The 11,889-nt window shown below is 49.1% G+C and overlaps 1 protein-coding gene across 1 annotated transcript in view; it reads right to left on the minus strand.

Annotated features, from left to right (window-relative positions):
* Window positions 1–11,050, minus strand: part of ttc39b (tetratricopeptide repeat domain 39B) — a 204,560-nt gene extending 193,510 nt beyond the window's left edge. Inside the window, exon 1 of the mRNA XM_072517056.1 lies at window positions 10,882–11,050. Coding sequence (XP_072373157.1) covers window positions 10,882–10,914 — 33 coding nt within the window. The 5' untranslated portion in view covers window positions 10,915–11,050. The remainder of the gene's footprint in view (window positions 1–10,881) is intronic.
* Window positions 11,051–11,889: the final 839 nt, after the last annotated feature.

Here is an 11,889-nt window from a genome sequence, read left to right on the forward strand (position 1 = left end):
AAGCTCTCCGTGCTCCCAGAGTCGATTAGGCAGAACGTCTCGTGCCCGTTGATGAATACTGTCGTTGTAGCAGTTGAGAGCGTTCGAGGCCAGGACTGATCCAGAGTCACCGAGGATAATCACAGCAGTTGAGAGTTCTCTTCGGGCAGTGTTCAGCCAAGCTGGGGTCCTGGGGGTTCATCCAAGATGGCGGCTCCCACTGGTCGCACATGGCTGGGGGTGCACAAAATGGCAGCGCACATCCCTCTAACGTGGCATCCGCGGGACAAGATGGCAGTGCGCGGGTACCGCACGTGGCCCTGGAGTAGGAAGATGGCGCGACCACTGGCCGCACGGGGACCGTGGAGAGTTTTGTGTTGGTGGTCTGCATTCGCCGACGGAGACCGCGGCAACCGCACGGGCCTGGCATACCACCACGAAATGGCCCTTTTTACCGCATCCCTTGCAGGTGGATGCACGGGCCGGGCAGCGCTGGCGGGTGTGCTTGGCCTGCCCGCAAAAGTAGCAGCGGGGCCCCCCGGGGTTGCCAGGCTGCCTTGCAGCACAGGCTTGTGGAGGGATGGGGAATGTCTCGGGGTCGGCTGCGGAGGGGTTCCACGCTGCCCAGGGGGCTGCCGCGCGGTCGGGAATGTAAGCGCAGGCGTTTCTGGAGGCCACATCCAGGGAGCCTGCAAGGGCCTGTGCCTCCTTGAGACCTAGAGTGTCTTTTCCTAGCAGTCGCTGGCAGATTTGTGAGGATAGCATACCTGCCACGAAAGTGTCTCTGACCAAGAGTTCAGTGTGTTCGCTCGCCGAAACTTGCGGGCAGCTGCAGTTTCTCCCCCACAACCAGGAGTGCACGGTAGAATTCTTCCAGGGGTTTGTCGCCTCATTGCTAGCAGGTGCCGGGCGTAGACCTGGTTTACCGGGTGAATATAATGTCCTTTTAGCAGGTCTATTGCTGCATCAAAGTCTTCCGCTTCCTTGATGAAGGTGTAAATCTCCGGGCTCACCCTGGAGTGCAGGACTTGCAGTTTCTGCACTCCCGTAGTGTTTTCGGCTGTCCCGAGATACCCTTTAAAGCTCGCCAGCCAGTGCTTGAAGATTGCCGCTGAGTTCGCCGCGTGGGGGCTAAGTTGCAGATACTCTGGCTTGATTCGGAGCTCCATCCTTTTTTTTTTTTAAACTAGCTTATTAAATTGATGCACGATCAATGACCACTAAAGCGAGGTTGTAGTACTACTGAAGGCTTTAATAAGCTAGATGTTTCCCCCAACAGCTCAGGTTCAGAATGAAGGGTGCTGGGGCGGCACTGGTTCTTATACCCCGCCAAGCAGGGCGGAGCTACCATACATCCTAACCAATTGAAAGCATACAGTTTCCACCAATGGTGCAGCAGCCTTTCAGGTACCGTAATACCTTTACTACCACAACCTCATAAAAGGCTAGTTTAAGTTACCTGAGGAAAGAGAACCATGATTCCCACTCTGATCTGTATCCAGTGGTACCTACTCACAACTAAGGACTCCTGGTGGTGGTGATGTGCTGAACAGTCACACGAAAGGTAGCTCTCCTTAACTTGGAATTAGGTCCTTTTAACCCAAAAAACGGACACCGAAATAACAACCCCACCCTTAAACTAAATTAACAACCACCCGAGGAAACACCCTCAAAATCAGCCACAGAGCCGGAAAAATGGTAAAAGCAACAAGAGTCAGGGGAGGAAGATCCAGACCGCAGACATGTGGAGCGAAGCAGAGCAGGATATGGTGGATCAAGAGGGATCGGCAACGCGAAAGAGGCCCACTCACTGCAGGGGGATAAATTCCCAAGCTGCCAGAGGTAGACTGGGCCCACTGGTGACTCCGGCAAAGTCCAAAGCAGGAGAACCCGCACAGGCGATTATCGTCAAGCTCCACAAATATCAGGACAAGGGGCAAATTCTGAACTGGGCAAGAAACGCGGTCCTGTAGATGGGACAATCCAAATCTATCAGAACATTGGGGCCAACCTGACTGGACTGAGTACAATAGGACCAAGGCGGCTTTATTCAAGAACAAGGTGATGTTCGGAGTGCTTTACCCGGCCAGACTCTGGGTAATGTATGGCAATAAGAAACATTACTTTAACATGCCGGAAGACACTGATGAGTTCATCCAGAAGTACGGACTAGGAAGACAACAATAGCGGACTTATATGGACACAACGTGTCTTTGCTCTCCAGGCTGAACACTTATTCAACTGGGGGAGGGGGGGGGGGAGCAAATGCTAATACATGAAAGTAAAGGGGGGCTGCGGCGCAACTACCAAAAGGGAGGGGGTGCCTGGCAAGGAGGGAGGGTTGAATGCCAGTTACAACAGGTTGCACCTGCAGGCAGCCAGAAGAAAGAAGGCAATGGTCGGGGAAGGCACCAAGGCAGGACGGATTCCTGGTGGACTTCTACAAAAACATTTACTGCAGCACTGGCCTCGCACCTGCGTGAGATGTTCAATGACTCGCTATCGAAAGGGACCGTGCTGCCCACGCTGGCACAGACCTCGATATCACGGATTCCCCAAAAAACACAAAAGACCCGACGGAGTGAGGGTCACTCCTGAACACTGACGCCATAGTCTTGGCGAAGGCCCGACAAGGCGACTTGTGAGTTGTGTGCCTGAGGTGACCGCAGAAGATCAGATAGCATTTGTCAAGGGTAGACAATTAATGGCGAACATCAGACTCCTGCTGAACGTGATTATGACCCCCCACCCGGGGAGGAGACACCAGAAGTGATCATCCTAGCTGCAGAGAAGGCCTTTGTCAGAGTCGAATGGAGGCACCTCATGGAAATATTGTAACAGTTTGGGTTTGGGCCAGGGTTCATCTCGTCGGAGAAACCACTGTACAGCACTCCCTGGCGAGTGTATGGACGAACACCACCAGCTCGGAGTACCTCCAGTTGCACAGAGGCACGGATGCCCGCTGCCCGTGCTAATATTTGCCCTGACAATGAAGCCACTGGTCATCGCTCTCAGATCAGCGAAGGGTGGGGAGGCAGGGAACACAGAGTCTCACTCGACACGGATGACATGCTCCACTACATCTCGAACCCCCTAGCCAGCATGGGAGGAATAATGGAATTCCTCAGGGAGTTCAGAACCTTCTCAGGTTACAAATTCAACCTGAAAAGCGTGAAATCTTCCCTGTGAACCCATGGGAAGGGAAGGGCAAGGGAAAGCGCACTGCCTAGGTTCCTCTTCCTGTTCAGTTCCCTTTGGATCTTCAGCCACCAAAGTAGACAAATTAATCATGGCGCTTGTGTCTGTGGGGGAATCCATAAGAGCGCCCTGCAAAGAAGGAGGAGTATGGGTATAGAGTAGGGGCCTCCTACTCTTATCACCAGGCAGCCACTGCAGAACGGGGATGGGTCAAAGAGCCCGGAGCGGAATGGGTAAAAAGGGGAGAGAACTCTTGCACGGGGACATTCTTCTGAGCACTGGCACATTCTACTCCCAATGCCTCCAGCCAAGTACTCAAGACCATTGGTGGTGGTCACACTGAGAACATGGAACCAACTCAGGCACCACTTCGGTCTGGTCGCAATGTCCAACATGGCCCTCATCTGCAAGAACCATAGATTTACCCATACAACAATAGATGCTTCCTTTAAAAGGTGGAGACAGGTCAAAGGAGTACTGATGTTAGGGGACAGAGTAGCGACACTGGGGGAAACTGACGACAAGCTCCAGCTCCCGAAAGGGAACGAGCCAAGATAATACAGATAAGGAGCTTCCTCCGCAAAGAGACAACAAAGTTACCGCAGCTACCAGGACACTCCTACTGGACAGGTTCTGGCTGTACACAAACTAGGACATGGTAGATGCGCCGGCGTGTATGGATGATTACTGGAAGAGGTACGGTCATTGCTGGATGATACGCGGGTGAAGTGGGAGGAAGAGCTAGGCATGGATATAGGGGAAGGACTCTGGAGCGAAGCACTGCATAGAACATAGAACAATACAGCGTAGTACAGGCCCTTCGGCCCACGATGTTGCACCGAAACAAAAGCCATCTAACCTACACTATACCATTATCATCCATATGTTTATCCAATAAACTTTTAAATGCCCTCAATGTTGGCGAGTTCACTACTGTAGCAGGTAGGGCATTCCACGGCCTCACTACTCTTTGCGTAAAGAACCTACCTCTGACCTCTGTCCTATATCTATTACCCCTCAGTTTAAGGCTATGTCCCCTCGTGCTAGCCATTTCCATCTGCGGGAGAAGGCTCTCACTGTCCACCCTATCTATCCCTCTGATCATTTTGTATGCCTCTATTAAGTCTCCTCTTAACCTTCTTCTCTCTAACGAAAACAACCTCAAGTCCATCAGCCTTTCCTCATAAGATTTTCCCTCCATACCAGGCAACATCCTGGTAAATCTCCTCTGCACCCGTTCCAAAGCCTCCACGTCCTTCCTATAATGCGGTGACCAGAACTGTACGCAATACTCCAAATGCGGCCGTACCAGAGTTCTGTACAGCTGCAACATGACCTCCTGACTCCGGAACTCAATCCCTCTACCAATAAAGGCCAACACTCCATAGGCCTTCTTCACCACCCTATCAACCTGGGTGGCAACTTTCAGGGATCTATGTACATGGACACCTAGATCCCTCTGCTCATCCACACTTTCAAGAACTTTTCCATTAGCCAAATATTCCACATTCCTGTTTTTCCTTCCAAAGTGAATCACCTCACACTTCTCTACATTAAACTCCATTTGCCACCTCTCAGCCCAGCACTGCAGCTTATCTATATCCCTCTGTAACCTGCTACTTCCTTCCACACTATCGACAACACCACCGACTTTAGTATCGTCTGCAAATTTACTCACCCACCCTTCTGCGCCTTCCTCTAGGTCATTGATAAAAATGACAAACAGCAACGGCCCCAGAACAGATCCTTGTGGTACGCCACTTGTAACTGAACTCCATTCTGAACATTTCCCATCAACCACCACCCTCTGTCTTCTTTCAGCTAGCCAATTTCTGATCCACATCTCTAAATCACCCTCAATCCCCAGCCTCCGTATTTTCTGCAATAGCCTACCGTGGGGAACCTTATCAAACGCTTTGCTGAAATCCATATACACCACATCAACTGCTCTACCCTCGTCTACCTGTTCAGTCACCTTCTCAAAGAACTCGATAAGGTTTGTGAGGCATGACCTACCCTTCACAAAGCGAGCCTAATGTAGCTAAAGGTGGTGCACAGGGCACACTTGACCAGAACATGCGCAAGTGGGTTCTTCACGGGGGTGGAGGTCAAATGTGAATGGTGCCAGTGAGGCACGGTCAACGGCACCCACATGTTCCGGTCGTGTCCCAGACTGGTAGAGTACTGGATCATCTTTTTCGAGGCAATGTCCAATGTGGTGGTGGGGCAGAGGGTGTTGGAGCCATGTCCACTGGTGGCGGTCTTCAGGGTATTGGAACAGCCAGACCTCTTTACAGGGAGGGGCAGATGTTCTAGCCTTTGCCTCCCTGATTGCCCGCCTGCACGGCTCGAGATCAGCAGTGTCAATCCAAGGCCATGGACTGGCTGTCCGACATAGCTGAATTTCTGAAATTGGAACATGTAAAATTCTCCATTCGGGGATCGGAGGAAGGCTTTCACCACACCTGGAAGCAATTCACCAGCCTGTTCCAAGACCTGTTTGTGACCAGCAACCAATAAGGGAAAGGTGGGGGGGACGGAGGAGGAGAAAAGGCCACGACAAAACCTGACAATGGAATAGAGGGGGGGGGGGGGGGGGGCAGGAGAAAGGGAGGTGGACACCAACCAGGATACAGGGCAGGCAAGGCAGTGAAGCCAGGGGGGACAAAGGACAAGGAAACATATGGGTGATGTCACAACAATGGCAACAAGGTACACCCTGGTAGCACCAAACACACCTCTAGTTTGTTTTAATACCAGAAGAACATAAGAACATAAGAACTAGGAGCAGGAGTAGGCCATCTGGCCCCTCGAGCCTGCTCCGCCATTCAATGAGATCATGGCTGATCTTTTGTGGACTCAGCTCCATTTTCCGGCCCGAACACCATAACCCTTAATCCCTTTATTCTTCAGGAGGCAACATGTATACAGTTAATACGCCACGGTTGTGGCAACCGATCACTGAGGACCCATTGTGAGGACCCCCGCATCTGTACACACTTTACCTTTGTATATATATACCTGCCTATATTCCTAATTTTATCTTTTTTCTGCCTCATATACCCACTCTGTCAATAACTCATTATCACTGTGTCATGCTCCTTGCAATGTTATATTACAAATGCAAAACAAATGAAAATACTTTTTAAAAAATGAAGGTTAGTCACATTCATGATATTAAGGCCTCAAGCTCCTAAATTCCTAATTCCAACTAGGCATCACACCAGTTTCAATATCTTCCTATCAAAGAAAGGCAGGGCATCTCTAAATTTTATTTCGAAGTTCAGCTAGGCAATTATGTTCAATCCTGAAAACAAAGCTTCAGGAAAGATGTCAAGGCCTTGGAGAGAGCCCAGAGGGAATCTATGAACCCACAATGGGACAATATGGAGATTTAAATTTTTAAAAAGCAGAAAACGAAAAACAGCATTATGGTACAGGTCAGGCTATGCTGAGTATTAAGGCAAAACCTAATATCACAATCTGATTGAGGCATCAACAATTCATCGGGGCACCTTACACTGCATTTGGAAAGAAATCCTTAGTTTGAAGTAAATAAATATGCCAGGATTCAGACGGCATTAATAATTCACTTACCTTAACTCTTTAGAAGTTTTTTTAGAATTTCAATCCTTCATCTGTGCCATTCTATATGTCTAACAATAATTTCTTATTATAAGTAGCACACTGACAAAGACAGTTATGCATGGCAAGTAACTGTGAGCTCTTAATATTTGGTTGACTGTCTCAAAAGAAATTACCCAAGTGCGTAAATTACGTTTATATAACCAGAGTTCTGTCAAACGTATATTTGTTCAGTCAAAAATTGTTTAAAATAGATATAATTTTCAAAATTACATAATGACATTGCAGTGTTTCTTAGTTGAAACAAACATTATACATACACATTAAAATATATATTATCACTCCAAAGATGTGCAGGTTAGGTGGATTGGCTATATGGTGAAGAGTCCCTTAGTGTCCATGGATGTGCAGGTTAAGTTACAGGGTTATGGGAATGGGGCGGGTTGGGGCGCTCATTCGAAGGGTTGATGCAGACTCAATGGCCGAATGGCCTTATTCTGCACTGTAGGGATTCTATCAGTTCATATGAAAAGAATGACCGCCTTATTCCTTCTAAAATCTTTTTTTAAATAAAAGTGGGCGGACGGCGGGCAGGAGGCGGCTGCATAATGGAGGGCTCCCATTCGGGAATGGCATTTTCGGGGCTTTAAGCCCGGTCCCAGGGTCCATGGAGGCGGCAAAAGCAGGGAGAAGGCATAGAGGCATCAGAGTGAAGGCACAGTGAAGAAAAATGTTGAGGGTGAGCAAAAGAACGTCCGAAAGAAAAACAGCTGAAGGTCCGTCGGGGAGCGGAAAGGTCACCGCGGGGTCACCAAGGAAAATGGAGGCTGGAGCACCAGGGGAGGCCGCATTGCTTACGGCTGAAGAAATAACAAAGGTGATGGCTGCGGATTTCGAAAGGCAGTTTACAAAATACATAGAGACAATGAGGAAGGAGATGAGAGAGATTGAGTGTGCTGGTGGAGGAGGCGATTTCCCCGGTGACGAAGGCGGTGGCGAGCGCAGTGGCGGAGGTGCGAGAGCAAGGGGAGGTGCTGAAGGAAGTGGAGGAGACGTTATTGTAGCACGGTGATCAACTTGCCTCGATGGGGAAGGAGATGCGGAAGGTGATGGACATTAACAAGGATCTACGATGAAAAATGGAAGACCTGGAAAACAGATCCAGGCGACAGAATTTGAGGATTGTGGGACTGCCCGGAGGAGTTGAAGGACCGAGGCCGATTGAGTATTTTGCCACGATGCTGGCGAAACTATTGGGGGGGAGGGGGAGGATCCCTCCCGATATAAACTGGATTGGGCTCATCGGTCGTGGAGGCCTGTACCAAAGGCGAGTGAGCCGCCAAGGGTAGTGACTCTGTGCTTCCGTCGGTACAGTGTGAAGGAGAAGGTCCTGAGCTGGGCCAAGCAGAAGCAGGTGGTGCAGTGGGCTGGAGCTGGTATACGTGTATACCAGGACTTTACGGTGGAGCCGACGAGGAGGCGGGCTGCCTTCAACCGGGTGAAGAGGGCACTGTACATTAGCAAGGTGCAGTGCGGCATTGTATATCCAGCAAAGCTGAGGGTGACTTACAAGCTCAGGGGCTTTTATTTTGGAACGGCGGAAGCAGCGGAGGAGTTTGCGAAGGCAGAAAGACTGTGGCAGAACTGAGAAATGGCCATGTGCCGATGTAACCTCGTGACTGTAATTTCTTCTTTTTTGTTTCACTGCGTGCAGCTGTATGGGCTAAAGGAGCCAATGTTGTATATATTTGGACAAGGGAAATGATGGGACTTTCACTCAAAATGAGGGCTCTTTGAGATGTAGGTGGATATGCGGGGTTTGTGTGCTAAAAGGGGATTTCTGGGCTTTCCTAGGGCCGGGCAAGGGGGAAAGGGACCCGGGCGGGGGGCCTCCACGCTGGCCGGTTTAAGCCGGCCAGTGAACGGGAGTGAGGTGGGGGAGGGGCTGCGGCCATCGGAGCCTGGCAGAACAGGGTCCGAGTGGTCTAGCCGGGGTGGAAAGTTGGGGGGGGGGGGGAAGGAACCGAGGTTGGGGGGGGGGGGGGGGGGGGGAATTTTACAAGAGGCAGTGGACAGGAGGAGTTGGAGACCGGGTGGGGGGGGGGGTACAACTCTTGGGTATCATGTACGGTACTCTTTCAGAGGCTGGAGGGCGTTGAGTGTAAGTGGGGGGGGGGGGGAGACGCCATAGGTCAATGGTGACCATGGGCGGTCCCAGGCTCCTTTTTCTTTTTTGTTGCCACCGTGGGAGTGTTTGTTTTATTGGATGCATATATTGACAGGTGGGCCGTTGTTTGGGGTGGTGGGAGGATGGGATCGTTGGTATTGTTAAGGGGATTGATTTTGTATTTGTTACCATTTACTGTTTGTGGGTGGGGTGTAAATTCTGAAGGAAAATGTGAAAATGGAGAATAAAAACATTTTTTTAAAAATAAAATAAAAGTGGGCTTAAATTTGTACAGTATTAACCTAGTCAGTATTAACCTGCTTCGTAATTGGTTAAGCACTATGTAGACATTTGAGCATTATAATCATTCACAACATTTTCAAATCCTACATTTTAGCAAATAGTGCTTTCATAATGCAAGGACATCTTACAACCCAGACAGATATGTACAACATGATGGCTGCATTCGAAAGTCCACTTTATTCTCTAAATGTTCAAAAGACTTGGCAAATGAAGGAAAAAAGTTATGGAAAGGAACAGGAAATAACTAAGAGATCTTTAAAATACACTGAAAAAATGATTTTAAATATTAACGTTTTAAGTCAAATTTGAATGCCAAATGCATTCATTAAAGTAAAAGGGGAAGTTTTTCCAGGTCTGCACCCAAGAAGACTGGATCGCTTAGGCACAGGCAATATGTAAAATCATAATTACACTCTCAAAAAGAACCTCACCCAATTTCCTTTCATTTATTTAAATAGGCGGATTCCTTTACAGGCAGATATTCCAACCCACCTGTTTTCTCAGTATGTGTGTCCAAAAAATCCATCATGCCTGAGCAGATATTCAGATAATCTCCTCTCATATCTCGAGAACATGGAACAAGTTAACACTTCTGGTGTAACAGCTCATCAGAGCTGATCCAGTTCTGATGAAACACAATCTCGACTAGCGTTTCAACACGGGGGGAGGGGGGGGGGGGTATGCTGCACTATCAAAAAAAATGTTTTCGAATGAGGTGTAACAAGGGCGCATCAGTATTCTCAGGTGAAACCTAAACGATCACACGGCACTGTTTTGAAGGAAGACATGGTTTACTCCTCAGAGTCCTGGCCAAAATCTACCCCTCAAACCAACATTGTTGCACCCAAAAAAAAACCACGTTTGGAGGGCCTTGCCGTGGACAAATTGGCCGCACAAAGTATGTCCACCATCTTCAAGTTGTATAATTTGGTTTCCCTCTGGGTCTTTTTTTTGCAGTCATTATTTTAAAAGACCACGTCCATAAATGCTCTTACTCTCTTTACAAGCTAGGGCGCAGCACTTAACTCTGAAGAGGCAGACGAGCCTAGGACAAAACTGCAGGGTAGCACCGACTAGTACTTCTGAGAGCTTCTCCCCTCAGACCGGGGGTGGGGGGGGGGGGGGGGGTGATGACTACGATAGGAGAGGAAAGGTCCCTTAGCAAAAGCCCCGGTCACCAGATAACACCGCGCGCGCGCGCTGCAATCTCGGAATAATAACATTGAAACGGAAGGGGACATGCACATTATATTAATAAATACATTCTAAATGACACTTAATCTAAGGGCAAGAGTGAGGTTAACATACAGCGACCGGGGGCGCCACTACCCGCAGACATCATAAGATGTCTGATCCCCAAAATAACAGTAAAAGTATTGGATATGCTTTGGTAAAAGGGGGAAATAAAGGTTACTACGTTTAAAAATACTGGGCATGACAGACGGCTAGGTTGCACCAGAGTACAAAATGGGTGAAAGCCAGTTAAAAAAAATACAAGGACAATACTTCGTGTTTTAACCTGGCTCACCTCAGCTGCAGCATATTTAATCTCGCTCCGATTCACACACAAAAAATGCAAATCAGATCAAACATTGCACCCCCCACACACGCATTTAAAAAAACAAATCATAAAAGGTCAGAGCACTTACCTCGTCAGCCTCGGTCTCCTTGCAGTTGGCCATGATCTGCACAGCGAGTGACCCTGCCGAAAGTTTCTGTTCACTGGCTCACCCGGCTGGCTGGTCTGAGAGGCGAGCGTGTCCCTGTGTGGCGGTCTTTCCGCCGGATGGATCCAGCCGCTGTGTCACTACAAAACGAAAGTGGAGCCAGTCCTCTGTTAGTCGTCGTCTTGAGCAGACTCCTCCCCCTGTGACAGCCGGGGAGGGGGCAGGCACCTGCCCGCCAGGTGCATCAGCATCATACACACACTCACTTCACATCGATATTTGTGGCTGCAACAGAGGAAGCTCGGTGGGATTTTCCGAAGACTCATAAGAACTCGAAATGTTTTTTTTTTAATATTCCTTTATTCTCCTTTTTCGCATTTTCTCCCCAATTTACATCCACCAACAATAATCAGGAACAAATAAGTCAATCCCCATATCAATAACAACGATCCCATCCTCCCACCAAACCCAAAACATTCACCCACATGTTCACATAAACAACTGCCAAAAAGGAATCAGGAATCCCCCATAGCCCCCATCAACACCCAGCCCTCCAACCCGCCCCAACTAATGTTCAATGTTATCCAGTTCTTGAAAGTGCATAATGAATAATGCCCATGAATTGTAGAACCCCTCTATCCTTCCCCTCAGTTCAAACTTAACCTTCTCAAGAGTCAAGAATTCCAACAGGTCCCCCCGCCACGCCAGGGCACAGGGTGGAGAGGCTGCTCTCCAACCCATCAGGATCCGCATTCGGGCGATCAACGAGGTGAAGGCTCCAACATCTGCCTCCGGAACCGTTTCCAATCCTGGCTGGTCCGACACCCTGAATATGGCCTCCCGGGGGCCCGGATCCAGTTTCACACGCACCACTTTAGAAATTATCCTACAAACTTCCTTCCAGTAATCCTCTCGCTTGGGACAGGACCAAAACATCTGAACGTGGTTAGTGCCCCCCACCCCCACCCCGCAACGTTCACACACATCTTC

Source organism: Scyliorhinus torazame, chromosome 9 (genome assembly GCF_047496885.1).
Source record: "Scyliorhinus torazame isolate Kashiwa2021f chromosome 9, sScyTor2.1, whole genome shotgun sequence".
In the NCBI taxonomy this organism is placed as follows: domain Eukaryota; kingdom Metazoa; phylum Chordata; class Chondrichthyes; order Carcharhiniformes; family Scyliorhinidae; genus Scyliorhinus; species Scyliorhinus torazame.